The sequence below is a fragment of the Doryrhamphus excisus genome, linkage group LG5 (genome assembly GCF_037039965.1).
Source record: "Doryrhamphus excisus strain RoL-2023G ecotype Guam linkage group LG5, RoL_Dexc_Guam_v1.1, whole genome shotgun sequence".
Lineage (NCBI taxonomy): Eukaryota > Metazoa > Chordata > Actinopteri > Syngnathiformes > Syngnathidae > Doryrhamphus > Doryrhamphus excisus.
In genome coordinates this window covers 19743708-19766561 of record NC_136361.1, presented here as the reverse complement: position 1 = coordinate 19766561, position 22854 = coordinate 19743708, and the positions used below count along the sequence as shown (strand labels likewise).

Sequence of the window (22854 nt, the reverse complement as noted above, 5' to 3'; positions counted from 1 at the left end):
ATGCTCAACTTTGGGTGAAATATACCTCAAAAATAGTCTTTGTAACCTTCACAGAGACTTCTGTTTGGATGTTCGGACCACATGAATCAGCGTATTTATAACCAGTTGTCGCGTTTTTTTAATATTTGAGCATTTTATTGTGGAGACATTACGTAATCTGCTGGAGATTTGCGTGGTACCTGCAGAGTTCAGCGCAAGCAGTAACATTTTGGAGAGTTTTTTCCAATGTTTGAAATGTTTATTCGGGTGTTACGAGCATCAGGCAGAAGTGGTTGGAGTTGCAGATTCCCTGCCAGCAAGACAAAATATTTTCATCTGTCAACGGCATTTCTCACAGGAGTGTTTTATGAACATGGGCCATTATGAAGCTGGATTCTTCGTCTTTTTCAACGTTACTTGGTTGTGTTGAAGAGTCAGACGCCGTAAGTAACAATTTATCAGTGTTCAAACTGTTTATTATTGTGTTATTGTGTTTATTACAGTTTTATTTACACATTATAAAGTGTGCATACATAGAGAGGAGTGAGTGTTAACTGCATGCATGCAAATTACAAGCTCACCTATGTTTGGAGTTGCTAATTAGTGGGTCTGTTTTTTAAACACCGCAAAAAAACCTGAAATGACCACATTTCCTCCACCTTTATTATCAACCCCTATACCGCCAAAATTAAAAAGAAAGTTTCGGCAGCTGTCCAGAAGTCCTAGGGAGCCCTTGAGAGTGTGACCAATTACAGCGGAGTGGGCGTGCTTGATGGCTCGTGATGGGGGGGGGGATAAATTAAAACAGACTGTTTTGCCAGGAAGCAGGAAATACAAGGAAGCACAGCTGGAATAGGTGCAGATTCAGCAAGATCTAGAAAGCTGTGTACGTTATTGTGTTTAGCTGCGCTATTGGAAACCACAACTAAATACAAAGGGCCGATAATGAGGTCCCCTTTAAAGAAACAGCCACATTGATAATAGTGTGTAGGTGACATGGGCCACCACTTCTGATTTTGAAGGCCCTGGAAAGATTAGCTTCACATGGCAACACATAAAATACAGCCAAGCTGCATCCTACAAAATGAAGTTAATAGGCCGAAAATACTAGTATTTAAATGGACTTCAGTGCTTCTGATAGTGTTTAGGCCAGCAGAGACTGCTTTGCTGGCCCTGATGGTACACCACTGCTAATAATTCATTCATTCATTCATTTTCTACCGCTTATCCTAACAAGGGTCGCGGGGGTGCTGGAGCCTATCCCAGCTGTCTTCGGGCGGGAGGCGGGGTACACCCTGGACTGGTGGCCAGCCAATCACAGGGCACATATAGACAAACAACCATTCACACTCACATTCATACCTATGGACAATTTGGAGTCGCTAATTAACCTAGCATGTTTTTGGAATGTGGGAGGAAACCGGAGTCCTGCTAATAATTGAATCTGAAAAAAAACATAGACACTTATTCTTCTAATAATCTTTCTGACAAAAAGGCTATTATGGCATAGTGTTTGTTTTCATGCATAAAAACAACAATAATTGCCTTTTTTTTTTATTTTTCTAAGGAGGTTAAAGCTAAAACGTAAAAACGTGGTGCCTCATGTGAAACACCACAAGTTCAACTCTCAAAAACGGAACAGTTGACGGACCAATGAGAGAGAAAAACCAAATTCCCACAGTCAAGGTGACGCTTCTGGCTTGACCATCAGGCAGAGTAAAAAGCGTCTGTGTGGCTGCAGGCAGAGAGGAGACGAGGAGACGAGGAGACGAGGAGACGGGCAAGTGGAGTAGATGTAACAATCTAGCAGAGCTTTTCTCTTGTGTCATTCCCGGTTCACTTGGATTATTTGTGAGGGGGAGAACAGACATTGCTATCTTCTGGGTCAAGGTAAGAAGCTTGGATTTAATTGCAGTGATAAGATACACATAGTCCACTGCTGTTTAATGTATTAATACTTTTTTTTAACCTAAAACACAATGGTAGTAGTTATTGAACACACGAGGGATTCTATCCTCTGTTTATACTGAAAATTAAAGATATCGGGCCCCTTGATACATCATCAGGTACATGCTGTTGCTTGTATTTGCTGCAAACAAACAGCACAAAAACAGATTTTCACGAAATCATTGAATATTTACTAGCATGTATCAAACTAACAAAATCAAAATATATACAGCATAGCGGTTATCATGATCATTATACTCCATGTTGACAAACAGGTGGAAGGTTAGAGGTTGACATCTTTATGCACGCGCGGACATCCGACACTTGCAAGGTTAGCTGCTATAATAAAACTGACACGTGCAGACGCGCTATTTTACAGCATCCATGCATCATGATGGGAATCCATCGTCTACAAGATTACAGTAGACTGGACCACACCTCATCATTCTACTGTTGACGCTTCTGACAATAAAACATTTACCTGATGCAACATCGGAAAACATTCCTTAGCAGATATTATTTGATGAGTTGTAAAATGCAATTGGAACTGGAGTCATTCATGAAAGCTACTGTATTACACCTATACATCCGAAAGTGGGAAATTTGAAACCCGGACGAGTCAAATATGCAAGAGGTGAAAGTTCTGCCTATTTATATACTGTACCTCCTCATTCGCTATATTTGTTTACCAGTGCGAGTTGCTAAGTTGTAGAATATGGCCGCTTTCCACAACTGATGGGCAGTTGATCATGATATAGTACACTTTATTCATATGGAACTTTTGTTAGTGCTTCAAAATATGAGTGAAATCTGACCTTGGTGTCAGTGATAAATATGTTATTTCACCATAGGAAACATAATTAAGGTGACAAAAATTTCACTCCACACTCTTTATTGCTCTCTGGTTTCTACCATATCTTACTTATTGTGTGGAAATATGGGCTAATAACTATGAAAGCAATCTTCACTCACTAAATGTACTGCAAAAAAGGCCAGTAAGGATAATTCATAATGTGGAGCTTGGTAAATTTCAGCTTTCATTCATTCATTTTCTACCCCAGGGGTGCTGGAGCCTATCCTAGCTGTCTTTGGGCGAGAGGCAGGGTACATTATTAAAAATGATAAAAAAAAATAAAAAATTCCAAAAAAAAAAAAAAAACTAAACTGTATTATGGAAAGCAGGAAGTGAACAAATGTAACAGTTACTGATTGTAAAAGTACCAGATGGAGGGGTAGGATTTAATAAGCTTTGCTTCTTCCTACTCCTTTTGGACATGTGGAACTGTGAACTGATTATGTGATGCATTCAATTGTAATCTGATGCATGTTCAAATGAAATAAAACCATTACCATAATTAGTAATTTGTAAAATTAATTCATAAGTGATGCTGTTTTTGTATTGTATTGTTTATTTGGTATGGATGCATCCTGGTCTCTTGAGAAGAATGTGTCCTATAGAAAACGAATACATTTGTTAACATTGATTTCATTGTGGGACAGTTCTGGTTGTCTGCCTTCATCAGTATGAGGTCGCTGGTGCTCGCTGTCCTCTGGCTGCTGTGCTGCGATGCCGCTCGGCTGGACCGAAGGCGTCCCAGACCTTTCATCACCAAAACACAAAACGTGACACAAGTGGAGGAAAAAGGAGCAGGTACATGCACATGTGTGTCAAAGAGCTTTTCTCCCATTCTAAACTTCTCCAAATGGTTTCTGTGGTCTCAGAGTGCAAAAGTTCGCCGGTGGATTTTGTGTTCGTGATCGACAGCTCCCGCAGCATCCGACCTGATGACTACGAAAAAGTCAAAACGTTCATCAATAAACTGCTTCAGTTTATGGAGATCGGTCCTGATGCTACACGTGTCGGTCTGCTCCAATATGGAAGCGTGGTTCAGAATGAGTTCTCCCTCAAGACGTACACCACCAAAGCTGAGGTTGAGCAGGCGGTGAGGAACATGGAACATCTCGCCACAGGCACCATGACCGGTTTGGCTATTCAGTACACCATGGAGACGGCTTTCACAGAAGATGAGGGCGCACGGCCGGCGCACCTTCACATCCCTCGGATTGCGATGGTTGTGACCGACGGGAGGCCTCAGGATTCGGTGGATGAAATTGCGGCCCGAGCAAGACAAGCCGGCATCCAGATTTATGCCATCGGCGTGGGGAGAGTGGACATGAGCACCCTGGAGGTCATAGGGAGTGTGCCGTACTCGGAGCACGTACACCTGGTGGCTAACTTTAGCCAAATGGAAACGCTCCTCTCGGTATTCCAGTCCAAACTCTGCCGAGGTAATTGAGGTCATTTTGTAGCACCCTCTTTTTATTTGACTTCCTGCATGCATGTTTTGGTTGATTCTCCTTGTGTGTGTGCATGCGTAGGCACGGCATTGTGTGACTCGGTGGACCATCAGTGCCAGCATGAATGCGTGAGCGGTCCTGCTTCTTACTGGTGCAAGTGTAGAAAAGGTTTTACCCTCCATCTTGACGGCAAGGCGTGTGAAGGTGAATCATATTCTTTCTCGTTCCTTTTTCTCAAAGTTTGCAATTAAAATGACTGTTGTAACGCATCGATTCGTTCCAGCCGCAATAACACTCTTTATCTCTCTTTAATTACCACTGTTCGCTCATTATAAAGGGAACTAGAAAGCTAAATAGTTGATGAGAGTTATGGTTGCAGATAGAGTTGGTGTCACGTCACACACATTCAACCCTGACAAAGAGCTATTAAAAGAAGGGGTGTCCAAAGTGTGGCGCAGGGGCCGTTTGTGGACATTGGCTTGTTTCTTATTGGCCTGCAGCACATTGTTTGGTTTTCAAGTTGAAAAAAAATCTAACAGGAAGTGATGGAAGTAGAATGAAATTGTTTCTAGGGTCAAATTGTTGTCATCATGTAAGACCAAAACCCACCTGTTTAAATCCGTTTTTTAATGTCTGACTGCTGTGCCCCGCCCCGCTTTTAACCTTGTTTTAGCTCTGAATCAATGTATGGATGGATTGACGGCAAGGCATGTGAAGGTGAATCATATTCTTTCTCGTTCCCTTTTCTCAAAGTTTGCAATTAAAATGACGATTCGTTCCAGCCGCAATAACACTTTTCTCTTTAATTACCATTGTTCGCTCATTATAAAGGGAACTAGAAAGCTAAATAGTTGATGAGCGTTGTGGTTGCCGATAGAGTTGGTGTCACATCACACACGTTCAACCCTGACAAAGAGCTATTAAAAGCAGGGGTGTCCAAAGTGTGGCGCAGGGGCCGTTTGTGGACACTGGCTTGTTTCTTGGTTTTCAAGTTGAAAAAAATCTAACAGGAAGTGATGGAAGAAGAAAGAAATTGTTTCCAGGGTCAAACTGTTGTCATCATGTAAGACCAAGCTCCGAATCTGGGGAGTTTTTTCCATCGCTGCCCCCACCCTCTTTGCCCCATTCACTCCGTGCTTGCCCCGACTTTCCCCCCTTCAAAAAACACTAAGGGTATCCAAAGTGTGGCGCAGGGGCCGTTTGTGGACACTGGCTTGTTTCTTATTGGCCTGCAGCACATTGTTTGGTTTTCAAATTGAAAAAAATCTAACAGGAAGTGATGGAAGTAGAAAGAAATTGTTTCTAGGGTCAAACTGTTGTCATCATGTCAGACCAAAACCCACCTGTTTAAATCCGTTTTTAATGTCTAACTGACTGCTGCGCCCCGCCCCGCTTTTAGCCTTGTTTTAGCTCTGAATCAATGTATGGGTATTGTATTTTAATGCATCATTTACTCTGTTTTTACTCAACTCTATTTTTATTTCTTTTTTTCCCTACTATAAAGCATCTTTGAGGACTTTGAAAAGCGCTATACAAATAAAATGTATTATTATTATTATCATCAAAACCACTAAAACATGAAGACCATGCTATACTGTTATTGTACGTGAGTCCAATGAAAAATAAAAATGTCACCCAAGTAGAAAAAGCAGCAGTAGAGAAACATTGAACAGAGATTCCTTCCCTCAGAAATAGACTTGTGTGACCTGGTGGACCATGGCTGTGAACACAACTGTGTCAGCATTCCACAGTCATACGTGTGCAGGTGTAAGGGGGGGCTACGTCCTCAATTCAGATGGCAGGACTTGCAGCAGTAAGTTCTTTGAATAACCAGGACAAATGAGTACAGAAACGTAAAGAAAGAAAAGTGACGACTGCATGTTTGCATGCGCCTTCAATTCGGAGTAAATATACGTACATGCATAAACGTTTATGTAAGAGTTAATAAAGTTTTTATTTTTTCAATTTCCAGAGCCTGACCCCTGTGATGATTTGCAGCGTGAGTGTGAACAGGAGTTTCTGAGCACTGGGGATTCATGTGTGTGTACATGCACAAAAGGGTACCGACTCAGACCAGATGGGAAAACGTGTCATAGTAAGTGTCCATTTCCTACCGCTAGGTGGCGTTCCAGACAATCGGTATTCCCATCAAGTCCGGGCTGGTCCTTCATCACAATAAATCTGTCCATATTTTCTGTTATACTGGGAGTTTGCAAATGTTTCGGATAGGGGTGTCAATTTGAAACATTAATTGTGATCAATTCATTACATAATTAGTCATAATTAGTGTTTCAGTATGCTAGTTGCCTGATATTGATTTTTATGCGTTTGCGTTTGAGTTGTTGGGGAGTGGAAACAAAGGTCAGTCAAACCATGAAGTCGACACTAATTGGCTGTCATTGTGTTTGGGCTTGTTAAACATCACCTGATAGGCTCCCATTGTAGTTGGGAGGGCAAGGTGAGTAGCGGCGAGGAGATGTGGAAATATAGCAATGTAGCAATTTTTCGGTCAAATTAAAAAAACATGGCGGTCGTGTGGTTAGCGCACAGACCTCACAGCTAGGAGACCAGGGTTCAATTCCACCCTCGGCCATCTCTGTGTGGAGTTTGCATGTTCTTCCCGTGCATGCGTGGGTTTTCTCCGGGTACTCCGGTTTCCTCCCACATTCCAAAAACATGCTAGGTTAATTAGCGACTCCAAATTGTCCATAGGTATGAATGTGAGTGTGAATGGTTGTTTGTCTATATGTGCCCTGTGATTGGCTGGCCACCAGTCCAGGGTGTACCCCGCCTCTCGCCTGAAGACAGCTAGGATAGGCTCCAGCACCCCTGAGACCCTTGTGAGGAAAAGCAGTAGAAAATGAATGAATGAATATCTTTGTAGCTATCACTGCCAGCAAAACAACAATAGTGTTTATTATTATTTAATAGTGTTAAACAGTATCAGTCCAAAAATCTGGCAGTCCAGGGTGCACCCTGCCTCTCTCCTGAAGACAGTTGGGATAGGCTCCTTTTGTTTTATTTTTTTCATTTTTTTTTTACATCTCTTGACAGCACTAGTTTTGGACAATGCTGGTTATTTGAGGGAGCCAGAGGTTGTGCAAAATTTTTTTCCAGTTCTGTGCTACCACGAGATACTTGTGCATGACAGGTTTTGTACTCATTGCAGTTTTTTATGGACTACTACTGTTTATGTCCACCATGTTCTTATTACTAAAAAAAAAAATGCCGCCTTACGTTGACATTGACATACTGTACATATTGGGGGGGATAGACTCCTCCCCCTTCCACAACTAACATAAATTGTGGTTTTCTTTGGTAGAAATCGATCACTGTGCTGAAGAGGAACACGGCTGTGAACAAGAGTTTACGAACACAGACGGTTCATGTGTGTGTAAATGCCGGAAAGGATACACACTCAGACCTGATGGGAAAACATGCAAAAGTGATTGTCCTTTCGCTTTCTACAACCCAGTTTTCTTAAAGTCTAATGTGACACAATCGGCTCATCTTGCAGGGATTGACCACTGTGCGGATGGGAAACACGGCTGTGAACACGAGTTCATCAACACGGAGGATTCGTGCTTGTGTAAATGCAGAGAAGGCTTCACACTGCGACCCGATGGGAAAACATGTCAGAGTGAGTTAAATAAAGTTATTGGCTGTTAAACTTACACTTGGGACAGCACTACACTCTCAAAGTCGGTTTACGATATTCTGTGTTACGATATTTCATGGTTAGGGATGCAGGCAGACCCACATAAGGTCAGGACTCATGTCATGTTCACAGTCAGGTATCACAGATCTCTTTAACACTACACATAGCATCCTTGAACATGTTAAAGGATCTCCATTGAATTTTGGAATTTAGTATTTTTATCACTGGATGTTGTGTCCTTCATCGTCATAGGAACAGAATACAATTTACCTCTATAACCCCGTGAATGGGACAAGTGGTTAGCGCCCAGGCCACACAGCTAGGAGACCCTAATTCGATTCCATCCTCGGCTATGTCAGTGTGGAGTTTGCATGTTCTTCCCATGCATGTTTTTTCGGGGTACTCCGGTTTCCTCCCACATTCCAAAAACATGCTAGGTTAATTGGCGACTCCAAATTATCCATAGGTATGAATGTGAGTGTGAATGGTTGTTTGTCTATATGTGCCCTATGATTGGCTGGCAACCAGTCCAGGGTGTACCCCGCCTCTCGCCCGAAGACAGCTGGGATAGGCTCCAGCACCCCCTCGACCTTTGTGAGGATAAGCGGTAGAAAATGAATGAATGAATATTTTTGTAGCTATCACTGCCAGCAAAACAACAATAGTGTTTTTTATTATTATTTATGTGTTAAACAGTATCAGTCCAAAAATCTGGCAGTCCACGGTGCACCCCGCCTCTCTCCCGAAGACAGCTGGGATAGGCTCCAGCACCCCCTCGACCCTCGTGAGGATAAGCGGTAGAAAATGAATGACTGAATATCTCTGTAGCTATCACTGCCAGCAAAACAACAATAGTGTTTATTATTATTTATGTGTTAAACAGTATCAGTCCAAAAATCTGGCAGTCCAGGGTGCACCCCGCCTCTCTCCTGAAGACAACTGGGATAGGCTCCAGCATGAATGAATGAACTATGTGAATTTAACTTTCCCCAATGTACCCCAATGATAAAGCGGTTCCAATTCTGTGTGACATGACCTAATGTGCAGGTGTGGACGTGTGCCAGAGAGTGGACCATGGATGCGAGCATCTGTGTGTCAGCACCAATGACTCTTACATATGCAAATGCCTGGAAGGATTCATTCTGGCTGACGACGAGAAAAGCTGCAAAGGTACGTCAAGTAGAACCAGTAAACAGTTTTTTTCATGTCAAATATAACATTAACAGTAAAACCGGGTTGGATTTTGTTTATCGAATAGAACCAGAGTGCAGCAAAGGCGTCATGGATCTAGTTTTTGTGATTGATGGCTCCAAGAGTCTGGGTCCTGACAACTTTGAGCTTGTCAAACAATTTGTAAACACCATTGTGGACTCTTTGGACATTTCTGAAACCGGCACACATGTGGGCCTGGTTCAGTACTCCACCAAAGTCCGTACAGAGTTCACATTGGGACAGTACAGTACAGCCCAGGCCGTCAAGCAAGCTGTAACTGGGATGCGGTACATGGGGAAGGGGTCCATGACTGGTTCCGCCCTGCGACACATGTTTGAGTCAAGCTTTTCAGCTAAAGAAGGCGCCAGGACCAACATTCCACGTGTCTGCATCGTTTTTACCGATGGACGATCTCAAAATGATGTCTCTGAATGGGCGAGTAAAGCCAAGAACTCTGGTATGATTCTTTTTAACCGGGATCTGGATTTAATCGGGAACATGGTGTTTATACATCTAACCAAAGCTTTTCCTGTACTTTTATAGGAATAACCATTTATGCTTTAGGTGTTGGCAAAGCAGTGGAACAAGAGCTGAGAGAAATAGCATCGGAGCCCAATGACAGACATGTTTATTACACCGACAACCTTGGCAAAATGGAAGAAGTGACAAAGAAGCTCAAGTCCAGGATATGTAATGGTATGTCACACGTGGCTAGATGTTTAATAACTTTAATCGCAACCAACCAAATAACAGTGCTGATAGTTAATTGAATGTTATAAATATCAATACAGGGATACTGGAACATTTGATGCATTGACAGAAATGAGTTCAACTGCATGAAAGTTAAGCACAAATATGATAACAAATTATTTGGCCCCATGGCGGGTTATTTTGACGCTTTGTTTTGCCACTCCAGGGCTTTGCCTTTTAGTGGTTATGTACACACTGCTATTATTCATTCATTTTCTACCGCTTATCCTCACAAGGGTCACGGGGGGGGGGGGGGGTGCTGGAGCCTATCCCAGCTGTCTTCGGGCAAGAGGCAGGGTACACTCTGGAAATCACAGGGCACATATAGACAAACAACCATTCACACTCACATTCATACCTATGGACCTGTGGAATTTAACTCGGGTCTCCTAGCTGTGAGGCTAACCACTCCCAATTATTTATTAATAATAATATTAGTAATATTAAAACTTCATTTAATTCTTGATTTTTTATCACCGCTATAGTATGACTTTCATACTATGTTCTGTATACAGTGTGTTACTTACGTAACAATACCCGCTTAGTCTGTTTATGTTGACATGTGTTGTAGTATTATTAGCTTCATCATTATCATTAACTTCATTTATTCATTCATTTTCTACCGCCGGGTGCTGGAGCCTATCCCAGCTGTCTTCAGGAGAGAGGCGGGGTGCACCCTGGACTTCCAGATTTTTGGACTGATTCTGTTTAACACATAAATAATAATGAACACTATTGTTGTTTTGCTGGCAGTGATAGCTACAGAGATATTCATTAATTCATTTTCTGCCACTTATCCTCATGAGGGTAGATGGGGTGCTGGAGCCTATCCCAGCTGTCTTTGGGTGAGAGGCGGGGTACACCCTGGACTGGTCGCCAGCCAATCACAGGGCACATATAGACAAACAACCATTCACACTCACATTCATACCTATGGACAATTTGGAGTCGCTAATTAACCTAGCATGTTTTTGGAATGCGGGAAGAAACTGGAGTACCCGGAGAACGCCACACAGAGGGTGGAATTGAACTCCGGTCTCCGAGCTGTGAGGCTAACCACTCGACCGCCGTGTAGCCACTACCATAATAATATTAGTAATAATAAAACTTCATTTAATTCTTGATTTTTTTTATCACCGTTATAGTATGTCTTTATACTACTATAACTTTATACTACTATAATACTTTATACTACTATAATACTATGTTCTGTATACAGTGTGTTACTTATGTAACAGTACCCGCTTAAGTCACTGTCAACATACAATTTGTGATCCATTTTTTTTTTGTGATTTTTCTATGAAAAATCAGTCTGTTTATGTTGACATGTGTTGTAGTATAGTTAGCTTCATCATTATCATTAACTTTTTGTACAAAATTGTGCTTAATTCTTATGCAACCATAGACATATGTAAGTACATACTTGACATGGCATGACAGAGCAGATAGATCGTACCCATCCTTGGAGCTCCATGGAGATGAAGGCTAGGGTGGTCATTATAAGGGAATGGGTGAGAAAAGGTTCAAAAACAGGTGGGAGGATTCTTACTTTCTTTAAAAAAAAAAATGTTTTTCCATAGACAAACCAGCTGATGGGAACACGTGTCATTGTGAGGACCTCATCATGTTTCAGAACCAGGTCAATGAGAAACTGAGGATCTTGACACAGAATGATATCCTTTTTGGGTGCGCTTTCACACACTGATAGTGTGAATGGTTGTTGTAAAGTCAAACCAGATTTCCATCATATTTGATATATTTAAGTATATTAAATTTATATACTTAAAAATGTTCCGTCCTTTGTTGCACTTTTCTTTAACTTGTCCACTTGACGTTATGTCGACGAGATTGCAGCTGCTTGAGAAGCAACTTGTGCAAAAATGAAAAACCATAATGGATTATCCCAGATCCCAGACTCCAAGAAGCCGCTTTCCTTTAGAGATATTTATATACAAGTTTTGTAGCCGGTGTTATACATACTTTATCAAATATTTTTGTTGTGCAATGAAAATAAATTAGTTTGCACAATCTGGTTCTGTCATGGCTGATAAAACACTTTCATTGCTTACATACACTCATCCATTTTCTGTATTGCTGCTGTACTGCTGGAGCCTATCACAGCTGACTTTACAGTTTCCAATTAACCTAACATGCTTGTTTTTTTTTTTTTTTTGGAATGTGAGAGGAAACCGGAATACCGGAGAAAATCCATGCATGGACAACCATTGCTTACATGCTGCCATAAATATTACCACAAGGTGGTGAATCTTTTCTACAGGAAGAAGAGGAAATAAGCTGGTAAGGTGAGGAAAGGAAGGACACACACACACACACACACACACACACCATACATGCTTGCCTCCTCCTCCTGAACAGTTTGAGCATGTGCACGAGGTTGAACAACAGATTGTTGTTAGGGGGGACAGCAGACCATGCATGGTCTCACACACACACACACACACACACACACACGAGGACATAATGGTTCAGACAGTGTAGTTGTGCATGTGACTACTGCTACACCATCTCCGTATCTGCTCCGCTACTTGTTCATTCATTTTATGTGAAGTTTTATTCCGCAAACATGGGCTGCTCCTCATCCAGTGCACAGAATGTGGATCAAGAGAAACGACCAGGCACAAAGCCTGAGGGGAGCAATGGCGATAGTGTGGGTAAGTTTGAAATACTTTACTTTACTTTACTATACTTTACTTCCACAATGACCTGTACATGTTAAAATAGGGAGATAGGTATCTCCGTGATTTGGAAATAGACCTTTTCTAATCTCTGGGTAATATGTGATTTTTTATTTTTCCGTGGGGTGGGGAGGTGGTGGCGCTCCCAGACATGGGCAAGACATTAGGGTCTTAATAATGTAATGGTAATGGTAATGGTTTTATTTCATTTGAACATGCATCAGATTACAATTGAATGCATCACATAATCAGTTCACAGTTCCACATGTCCAAAAGGAGTAGGAAGAAGCAAAGCTTATTAAATCCTACCCCTACATTTGGTACTTTTACATTCAGTAACTGTTACATTTGTTCACTTCCTGCTTTCCTAATTTATTTTTATTTTTATTTTTATTTTTATTTTTATTTTTATTTTTATTTTTATTTTTATTTTTATTTTTATTTTTATTTTTATTTTTATTTTTATTTTTGTCACATACAGAAGTACGAGGTGATATGACCATACAATGACATAATAATAATTTGTTCACTTCCTGCTTTCTTAATATGGTTTAAGGTTTGTTTTTTTTTGGTTTGTTTAGTTTTTGTTTTTTTTGTTTGTTTTTTTTGTCCCGTACCGAAGTACGAGGTGATAATGTCAATAAGACATGAAATAAAGTTTAGCATATTAGGGTATCTAGATCAGCAATAATATTTGCCCTATTAGCTGGAAAATTAATTCATAAAGGCCATCTGCTACAAAATAATTGCATTATCACATCAGTGCATCGCATCACACAAACGCACTTTGACCACTGAACATGCCCGTACGCCTCGTCGCTCTCCAGGCACGCACCCAGACCTGAGCTTGGTTCCCACAGCCAATGCACACACAAATGCTGACACCAACAACCAATAATAACAAATGACAATTTGGTTTGGAATTTGTGCACCGATTCTTGTTTGAATATGATGCTTTCACTGTAGTTTGAAATTTTGAGTTGTTATCCTACTTATTAATTTACAGGACATGCATTGGGGTTTCGTCAATAAATCATTCTTGATTTCATTTTTCCAATTTAAGGAAATTTTTCCGTCCAGTACATGCTAGGAACAGGTTTGCACCAACAAGGTTTGCATAAACCGTCTCCAGATACATGTACATGATACATGATAGAGCCTGATATCGTATGTCATCCATGTCATTGGTGGGGCCTATGCCCTCCCTCAGATCCCTCGTCTGGGCCCCACCCCTTTTTTTTCCCCAACAAGCCATGTCCCTGTTTTGACTGCCATCGCTATCATCTTTGGCAGCCACATCATGTTGACACACCAGTCATCCATGTATGCTGAGATTCTCATGCTTTGTCACCGCCAATCATCTTTCTGCTCTATGTGCTCCGTGGGGCTCAGTTGGAAGGGTTTTACGTTCAGAGGATATCTTTAGGGGGAAAAAATTGAAGGTCTTATTGAAAAATACAGTGAAAACTCAAACAGGTGGTTGTCACATGATTAAAAGTTTCAAAATATGTCATAATAAACATACGTACATTTTTCCCATTGGAAATAATGTCAATCCTCTTAATCTGACCCAGACACCCAATAATTAGGGCTGTAAAATGATTAAAATTTGTAATCAGATTAATCACAGTTTGATAATTAATAATGATTAATGAAGAATGATAATACAGAATTATACACATTTGTATGTATTAACAGATACATACAATATCAAAATTTTCAAGTTTCATGCGGTCTCTTTAATATAGATATTAAATATAGAATATTTGAATGAAATATTATGAGCATGAATGCTAATTTATTATGATTAATTATGAGCATTATCGTATTAAAAACACCGCATAATTCACATGTTTTAAGTCTGGGATTTCAAAAAATGTACGAAAACCGAGGCAAAAGTTTGTGTCGAAAACCGAATCATAGCTAATCTGGGACATACGAAAACCGAGGGTTGACTGTATATTAAATATTTGGTTTTGCATTTAGTCATCTTCGGTATAAATTATGCTTAAATTTACTTTGAAGGTTTAATTTAATTTGCTTTAAAACGTTTTTGCTACCACTTACCAAAAATAAGTAATCAAAGCAAACACTAATTGATTAAAAACTATGACAAAATAGTTAATAAGAAAGAAGAGAAGACACTATTGGACAACAAGACATGAGGCTGTAAATATGTAGACCAATGGTGGTGTGGCCATCGCATCCTGCAAATTTTGTGAGCAGCGCAGTCTGGCGCACCTACACCTCCATCCCTCCCACCGGTAGAAGGAGAAGGAGGAACACAGCCGAGTGTAATCTTAACCAATCAAATGAACGCTTCTGATTGAGCACATTCTCCCATTAAGTTTTTTTTTTACATATCATAAACTTGGCATTGGCTGCACGGTGGACGAGTGGTTGGCACGCAGGCCTCAAAGCTCGGAGACACGAGTTCAATTCCACACTTGGCCATCTCTGTGTGGAGTTTGCATGTTCTCCCCGTGCATTTTCGCGGGGTACTCCGGTTTCCTCCAACATTCCAAAAACATGCTAGGTTAATTAGCGACTCCAAATTGTCCATAGGTATGAATGTGAGTGTGAATGGTTGTTTGTCTATATGCGCCCTGTGATTGGCTGGCCACCAGTCCAGGGTGTACCCCGCCTCTCGCCTGAAGACAGCTGGGATCGGCTCCAGCAACCCCCGCGACCCTTGTGAGTATAAGCGGTAGAAAATGAATGAATGAATGAGTGAATAGTAAATAATCAGCAATTGAGGCTGCATGGCAATCGAGTGGTTAGCGCGCATGCCTCACAGCTAGGAGACCCGAGTTCAATTCCCCCCGGGTACTCCGGTTTCCTCCCACATTCCAAAAACATGCTAGGTTAATTAGCGACTCCAAATTGTCCATAGGTATGAATGTGAGTGTGAATGGTTGTTTGTCTATATGTGCCCTGTGATTGGCTGGCAACCAGTCCAGGGTGTACCCCGCCTCTCGCCTGAAGACAGCTGGGATAGGCTCCAGCACCCCCACGACCCTTGTGAGGATAAGCGGTAGAAAATGAATGAATGAATGAATATGGAATCACACTATTTGTCCGTCTACTGTAGTTTTATCCAAAAGCAGGCCGTGTCTTCAGTAAAGTCAGTAAAATGCGAGTGAAGCTAGGGCGTGTCTAACAAATGCCATCGTCTTTTCCTCTGCATCCAGGACTTAACTTTAATAAATCTGACCTTAAAGTGAGGAAATGAAAGCATATTTTCTCAATTTGTTTTGCATTCTTTGAGTCTTATTGTTCCCGTAATATTTCCTGTGATACATTTTTCGTTAGCAACAGATGATGTCCATTGTCATTCTTCTGACCACAGAACGTCCACAGTTCTAAATCTTCATGTCTTTGCTTGTCCCTCTTTTGACAGCCGTTCAAAATGGCGTCATTGCAGACGCCATCGAGGACCAGACGCAGTTGCCTGTGTGTGCCTTGGCAGATGATCTTCAAATGCACGCTGACGATGGACTAAAGGCTGTGTTGGTGGTAATGGAGGCTCAGGAGGATCTGGGCTCCGGAGAAGACCTCTTGGCTTATTCTGAACCACAACCAGAAACGGTCAACTTTGAAGAGCCGGGTTTAGTTGCTGCAGAAGAAGAAGCCTCCACTGACTCTGCATCTGCTGGTTTAATCGTAGAACATGTAGTGAATGAGGAACGTCTGATCGTTGAACCCCTTTGTGATGCTTCAGCGGAGATTCTTGGTATGGAAGATGTTGCCACAGTGCAGGCTCTAGAAGATGATGGAGAAATAAAAGCTGGGGCTGATGCTGAAATTGCGAAGACGGAGGTTTCTGAGCTAGAACATGTTGAAGTGATGGAGTCTGAGGCACCTCCTGCAGAAGAAATGAAGGCTGACGGAGGAGCTGCAGGAGTTGCCGAGATCCCAAATGAGGATGCCAAGCCTGTTGTAGAACCGGTGGTAGAAGTTACGCAAGAGGTAGTCGCCGAGGTCCCTGCGGATGTTCCTCTTTCTTTGGAGGCTCCTACGGACAGTTCTCCACAAGTTCCCACATCAGAAATACAAATGGGAACTCCACATGAGGTGACACCAAATGAAACAACAAGTGAAGATTCCACAGCTGAATCCTCATCTCCCAGTGAAGATTTGGAAGCTGTAATAGATCCACGGATCGCGGTGGCGACCATTCCAGAGATGCCCCCTTCATGTCAAGTTACAGAAGATACGCAAGTTGAGCAACAACCTGGGACTGAAGAGGACAACAAAGCTGTTATGATGTCCTCAGAAACTTCCTGTCCCAACCAAGCAACATTTACCCAGGAGCCTGCCTCGATAGCTGAAAAAACTGACTTGAAGGACCTGGTGTCTTCAGTGTTGCCTTCAGAAGCTCAACCAACATCTGAGACAGCTCCATGTTCAGCAGAAAGTGATGGTGCCGTAGAAGTTCATGCCGCTGAACCCACACAAACGGACACCGAAGCAACTCTGACACCAGTTTCTGCTGGTCAGGTCTAGGAACCCTTGTCAGAAGGTACATGACACCAAATTAACACATCATTCTTCTTCTTTTATTAGCTCAGACAAACAGGAAGTCCTTTCATTGGAGGCCTCTGGAGGAGTAAAACTACTAATAGACGATGATAACACATTATAATTACATACCAAACATGTCCAGACATCCTGATTTTAGGAGAAGCAGTAAGACGTGATCACTGACTGAAAGTTCAGACTAATCTAAGCATGTCCACACAGCTGGTAAGATCTTGTTTACCATCCTGTAAACAATTAATGCTAAAAGACGCTAATCTCTCAAGTTGTCATGGAGAATGTTGACATTCTACGCAACCATGCAGAGATCAAACATGTTGTTGGCTAGAAACCAAAAACACGCTGAATTCTTCCACTGTCTTGGAGGTCTGAACTCCATTGTTTGGAGGAGACGAGACATTGTTCGTGTGTGGACGGCTTCACACCCACACTCACGCACATAAGCACGCTTAATACATAAGCACGCTTCACCTTACATAAGACAAATGCTGTACAAGACTAACTACATTCCAGTCATCATGCAGATTACAGATGGAATAGGATATTACTGACTGACATTAAAAGGGATTTGTTTGTACGTGATTGTAAAAGTGCAAAATTTTATTTTGATTTGGGATTTAATTTTAATGCTCGTGGCGGCGCACCATGGGAGGTGTCCACATTTTCAGCTTGGCGCAGTGCCTATTTTGTGACAAAACATTGTGTCATAGGTGCCCTAGAAACTCGCCAGCTCCGACCAGGTCTATTCTTGGCGCAGGTGAAGCGCACCATGTGCAGTGGTAAATTGTCTGAGAGGCGCACAGCGCAGACACGTCACCAAAACCTCACAGGCAGTGTTTTTCACAGCCTGACGGCAGCTGAAAATATGATGCCAACCGTGGTGGCTCTACAGGGAAGGTGCGCCGCGGCTGCGCCTAGTCTATGAAATTAGAACCCTATATGTTATTTCTTGTTTAGAGGTCTCTAATAATGTTAAAAACCATATTGAGAAGGTCACAAAACTATAAAAAAATATTTCATTTGTAAATAAGGAACCATATTTAGTGGAAATGTACTCATCACGGTTGGATCTGGAAACAATGAACTGTGATAAACGAGGGATTACTGTACTCCTATTTTGTGTTTCACAAACTTTACTGCATTTTTTTTCCATGTTTGTAATTCACATCACTTCTACGTGTGCCTATTCCAGCTGTCTTCTGGCAAGAGGCGGGGTACACCCTGGACTGGTGGCCAGCCAATCACAGGGCACATATAGACAAACAACCATTCACACTCACATTCATACCTATGGACAATTTGGAGTCGCCAATTAACCTAGCATGTTTTTGGAATGTGAAAGGAAACCGGAGAGAAATTGAACTTGGGTCTCCATGCTGTGAGGCCTGTGCATCAACCACTTGTCCACCATGCAGTCCAGCAATTATATCATTCATTCATTCATTAATTTTCGACCGCTTATCCTCATGAGGGTTGTGGGCATGCTGGAGCCTATCCCAGCTGTCTTCGGGTGAGAGGCGGGGTACACCCTGGACTGGTCGCCAGCCAATCACAGGGCACATACTAGAGACAAACAACCATTCACACTCACATTCATACCTATGGACAATTTGGAGTCGCTAATTAACCTAGCATGTTTTTGGAATGTGGGAGGAAACCGGAGTACCCGGAGAAAACCCACGCATGCACGGGGAGAACATGCAAACTCCACACAGAGATGGCCGAGGGTGGAATTGAACTCGGGTCTCCGAGCTGTGAGGCCTGCACGCTAACCACTCCTCCATTTATTGGTGATATTATTTAAACTAAACAATACTTTTAATTGTTTTTCAGTATCATTAAAATATTACAAATAATACGGGAGCAGCAAGTGATTGTGTCAATGCCTTAATATCTTGTACTAGATATTATATCATGTACTAGAATGCCGAATACAAAATGTGGAAAGATAAACATGTAACCATTCTCTGACTGTTTTTTTTTTTTTTTGTTCATCTTCCAGGCATTCATCAAAATAAACCCAAGCAACACGCAAAATGGAGGGAGGAGGATACATCAGGATAATAACACGATCAGTATGATCTGCATAGGTGTGGTCTCCCAACACTTTAAACCCAGCTTACGTTTCCTGTTAAAGGGAGAACAATCCAACGTTCTGCTTCACAAAGATGCCGTGGTACTTTCCTAACACCTCCTATTTGATACCCCAAAAATCTGAAAGACCAGGCCCCACTTTTATGGTCTGTACACTTTTTTTTTCCCCCACTGTGGCTTCTCACCGTTAGTCCTTTAGTTTGTAAACAACTATAAAAAGTATCAACCTAATTAAAAAAAATTAAATAACATTTTTGGTGTCAAAATATTGTTGGTTATCTGGGAGTTAAAGCTATTTCCGACTTTGAGGGGACAATTTGTGAGTTCCTTGCTTTATCAGGTCTGGTTCAAGGTAACGACTATGTCGTTGTACAAGAGTAGTTGATCCTTGTTTGGTTCTGGATCCATGCTCAGTTGATTTATGTCCATGGTTCTCTGGATTTCTTCAGCTTCTGCACTCTTGGACACTTTAAAGTTTGTTAAAAGTATTATTTTGAGACGGTGAGAATGATCCATCTACTGTTGCCCTCGTCCACCACTTTTTCACCGATCTTGTCTTTTTCAGGTCTGTCATGGGGGTAGGGGGTGTAAGGCTTAACCCCTGATATGAGTCTTCTTTCCAACTAGTCAACATTTGATTTGACCTTGATGAATGAGAATATTCGCAGGCTAGATTTTGTTTTTTTCGTCTCAAGGCGGAATACTTTGTTTTTATTACAATTGGTAGTCATGGTAATTTCTGTGTGTGCCATGCTTTTCCTCACGGTTTTGTTCTTTAATATTTGTTCATTAATGACTTATTCATCAACACATTTCCTGTGTACGCTGTATAAGTTCATGTCAATCTAACAAAACTAACATATGATGTGATTCAAGTTGGGGGGGGGGGGTCCTGCATGAAAGAATATTCCTCCTATGAAATTTATATGTGATTCCACCAAGTGTAAGGAATAAAGTTTCCCCCACTAATCTTAGTGTGTGTATTTAAAGAGAACATGTATTCATAGAGGAAATGTGCAATGTGAGAGCGGTCGTCTTTAAAATTGTAAAATATATTATTTGGAATAATATTATTATTGCAATTATGTAGTAATTCCCCAACAATATTGAATAGACCCGTTTTTAGGACGCATCCATCAGAGGGCCTAAGACAGCGACGGCTTCAATTTCAACCAGTCCGCCCTAGTGCACACAGACAGAGGATGGATGCTTTAGTTTTTATCAGTGATAGCATCAGTGGAAACTCAAGAAAATGACCTGATACGATACGCACCCTGGGAAGAGCAGCAACCTGGTAGGCGGCTCTGGCTGGGAAGTTGGTGCTGAAGACTATATACAGGAAATATATCAGTTGATGCTCTGCTAACTTTGTAGAAAATATGATAACAGTTCACCATTTTTATGGCGGGCTTACTTTAACAAAGAGAGGCACGATATCATCAACAATAGAAAAGAAATATCATTCATTGAGCAAAATAGGTATTTGATCACCAAGCAATGTATGACTTTGTTCTTGTTGCAGAAACCATTGTTGGAAGCTGTTGCTTAGCAACTCAAAGTTTCGCCTCCACAGATTTCTTATGGGATTAAGGTCCAGAGAGTTGCTAGGATTTTTTTTTTTTTTTTTTTTTTAAAGGGGACCTATTATACTATTTTTCAGGACTTTCGGGACAAGCAGCTTTCTTGATCTTCCAGAATCTGCGCCTCTTCCAGTAGTTTTTTCTTGATTTTTCTGCCTATCGCCCACCCCAGCCCTCCTCCCGTAGAGCACACTCTGCTGTGTTTGATCACACTTCCAAGCGCTCCCGAGGACTTCTGGACACGTAGGTCTGTGTTTACTGAGTGCAGGCAATCAAAAATATCAGTAGAACTCAGTGTTAAAAAAATAAAATCTATAAAGCACAGCATGCTGAGCCATCCAGAACTACTTTCAGGGCAGGTCAGAAAAGTGTAAAAGCATAATAGGTCCCGCTTAATATTTACTTGTTATAACATGCAAATTAATATTATTCAATGAAGTTCTTATCCAACAGTTTTTCTCTTGATCATTTTCATATAAAACCCAACTAAATTACTGTGAAATTGCTATTTCAAAAAGGCAGTTTTATTAAAACAAAAACACTTTTTTCTAAACTGTTAAGAAGCTTTTCCACATAGAGACACACCGCCCTCAAGTGGTTGCTCCCATCACACACTTGCACCACTTCAGCAAGGTAAGAAAGCAAATGAGCTGAAGGCCTCAGGCTGCAGAGGTCCACTATGAAGTCAATACCGGAGTAGACTCCACAGTCAGGACAGGAAATAACCATATTTCACCCCTGGAAGGTTAGTAAGTGGCAGATTTTCATGAAATACATAAAGGGTAAATACTACAATTTGGTTTAAATAAATAAATAAATAAAGCCTTCATTCATGAAAATCTAATAAATAAATTGACTCATGAAATAATTCACAGAAAGTGTATTTACAATTTTTGATTGATTTGATTTTTGATTTTGAATGATTTCCACTGGAAGTTTTATTTTGGCATTTCCTGTATTGAAAATAAAAGCGGCCTGGTGACGGTGGAGCCTACAGCGGAAGTGGCTCCACAGTGGATGTCTGCACTCCCGTAGCACAACAAAGCTCATTGCAGATTATTGCTAAGTCCATCAATAGTACTTACATTGCTTGTAAACATCATTGACTGTGGTGAAGTCCTTCATGTCAGTGAGAAGAACAGTTGTTTTGACAACTGCGGGAGACAGTATAACAATGTTGGAGATTTGCTATATATATGTGTGACTTAAAAAAAGCAAGTAATATTCCATTTTGGGAGTGTATATTACTACCATGTACTTTCTCCTCACCGTTTTCATAACCACACCCAGCAGCTCCAAGAATGGCACCCATGTTGACAAGAGCCTGAGAAGATAACAGCACCTTGTATTAACGTTTAAAATGGTGGGCTTGTACTTGTACTGTATGATGATGTAATTATAAATTCTTATGATCTAATATTGCATACTGTGGGTGTGGTCACCTGTTTGGTTTGGTCCTGAACGCCACCTTCCACCAACTGTCCACTTGTGGGGTCCATCCCCAGCTGGCCTGAGATGTACATGGTCCGGTCCACCACGACTGCCTGGCTGTGGGAGGAAGAAGAGGAAATAACTGAAATTATTCAATTATTAATATGTCATGCTTTTCTTTGCAAATGACTATTATTATTATAAAGGAACTATTATGAGTGCATATATTAATAATGCTGAGTTAAATTTGTGTTACATTTAGTTGAAAGTTCAATACAAAATCAGGACGGCAGTATAGCTTTGGGTTGATTATTTACTTGCACTTATTTATTTACCTGCACTTTGCACCCTTATACAAAATGATTGTGCTATGGTATCTTTTTATTTTTCTTCAATTAGTTGTTGAAACTTTCTCACCTGTACGGGCCGATGGCAGAAGGAGCTTTTTTTGTGCTGATAATCCTCCTGATCAGTGCAGCCATTTGAAAGAACGGTGCAGCAACCAGCAAGAATACGCAAATGACAGAAGTTTTGCAGAGAACATATGCGTTTTGACCCAGATACGCCGCGCTGGATGATGACGTCACTAAGCTTCACTGCAACAGCAACATCAACTGCCGTCTAGAAAACATCCTTACTTTGTATATTTTCCCTACAATCGTCGCTTAAA

The 22854-nt window shown here is 41.2% G+C and overlaps 3 protein-coding genes across 5 annotated transcripts; 2 read left to right on the top strand and 1 right to left on the bottom strand.

Annotated features, from left to right (window-relative positions):
• The first annotated feature begins 48 nt into the window (after nucleotides 1-48).
• Nucleotides 49-12888, top strand: LOC131105108 (matrilin-4-like). 3 transcript variants are annotated; one of them, XM_078790865.1, is made up of 13 exons: nucleotides 49-422; nucleotides 1547-1869; nucleotides 3427-3577; nucleotides 3649-4215; nucleotides 4306-4428; nucleotides 6197-6319; nucleotides 7547-7669; nucleotides 7742-7864; nucleotides 8930-9052; nucleotides 9141-9551; nucleotides 9638-9790; nucleotides 11425-11530; nucleotides 12028-12888. In XM_078790865.1, exons 3-13 carry the CDS (start codon nucleotides 3451-3453, stop codon nucleotides 12107-12109), a joined length of 2061 nt encoding a protein of 686 aa, XP_078646991.1. In that variant the 5' UTR covers nucleotides 49-422; nucleotides 1547-1869; nucleotides 3427-3450; the 3' UTR covers nucleotides 12110-12888. The 3 variants fall into 3 exon arrangements, with proteins under 3 accessions (XP_078646991.1, XP_078646992.1, XP_078646993.1); XM_078790866.1 differs by lacking the exon at nucleotides 12028-12888 and adding an exon at nucleotides 11673-11984 and having other exon boundaries at nucleotides 1547-3577; nucleotides 11425-11517; XM_078790867.1 differs by lacking the exon at nucleotides 4306-4428 and having other exon boundaries at nucleotides 1547-3577.
• On the top strand, nucleotides 12056-20118 carry LOC131105110 (uncharacterized). The gene is made up of 4 exons (XM_058052881.2): nucleotides 12056-12147; nucleotides 12414-12516; nucleotides 15941-17062; nucleotides 19082-20118. The coding sequence occupies exons 2-3, from the start codon at nucleotides 12429-12431 to the stop codon at nucleotides 17044-17046; spliced, it is 1194 nt and encodes a 397-aa protein (XP_057908864.2). The 5' UTR covers nucleotides 12056-12147; nucleotides 12414-12428; the 3' UTR covers nucleotides 17047-17062; nucleotides 19082-20118.
• Nucleotides 18933-22759, bottom strand: LOC131105113 (2-iminobutanoate/2-iminopropanoate deaminase-like). Its single transcript, XM_058052886.2, has 6 exons — nucleotides 22602-22759; nucleotides 22196-22301; nucleotides 22023-22077; nucleotides 21839-21907; nucleotides 20447-20502; nucleotides 18933-20355 (listed from the first exon to the last, which is right to left on the bottom strand). The coding sequence occupies exons 1-6, from the start codon at nucleotides 22664-22666 to the stop codon at nucleotides 20296-20298; spliced, it is 411 nt and encodes a 136-aa protein (XP_057908869.2). The 5' UTR covers nucleotides 22667-22759; the 3' UTR covers nucleotides 18933-20295.
• Nucleotides 22760-22854: the final 95 nt, after the last annotated feature.

Bases quoted from the DNA above. Each gene is read 5' to 3' on its own strand.
- LOC131105108 (XM_078790865.1), top strand. From the start codon at position 3,451: ATGAGGTCGCTGGTGCTCGCTGTCCTCTGGCTGCTGTGCTGCGATGCC. The intron at 4,429-6,196 runs GTGAATCATATT...TTCAATTTCCAG, and splicing joins TGACGGCAAGGCGTGTGAAG to AGCCTGACCCCTGTGATGAT. The intron at 7,865-8,929 runs GTGAGTTAAATA...CCTAATGTGCAG, and splicing joins CGATGGGAAAACATGTCAGA to GTGTGGACGTGTGCCAGAGA.
- LOC131105110 (XM_058052881.2), top strand. From the start codon at position 12,429: ATGGGCTGCTCCTCATCCAGTGCACAGAATGTGGATCAAGAGAAACGA. The intron at 12,517-15,940 runs GTAAGTTTGAAA...CTCTTTTGACAG, and splicing joins GAGCAATGGCGATAGTGTGG to CCGTTCAAAATGGCGTCATT.
- LOC131105113 (XM_058052886.2), bottom strand. From the start codon at position 22,666: ATGGCTGCACTGATCAGGAGGATTATCAGCACAAAAAAAGCTCCTTCT. The intron at 22,302-22,601 runs GTGAGAAAGTTT...TTCCTCCCACAG, and splicing joins TCTGCCATCGGCCCGTACAG to CCAGGCAGTCGTGGTGGACC. The intron at 20,356-20,446 runs GTGCGTATCGTA...TGTGTGCACTAG, and splicing joins AGGTTGCTGCTCTTCCCAGG to GGCGGACTGGTTGAAATTGA.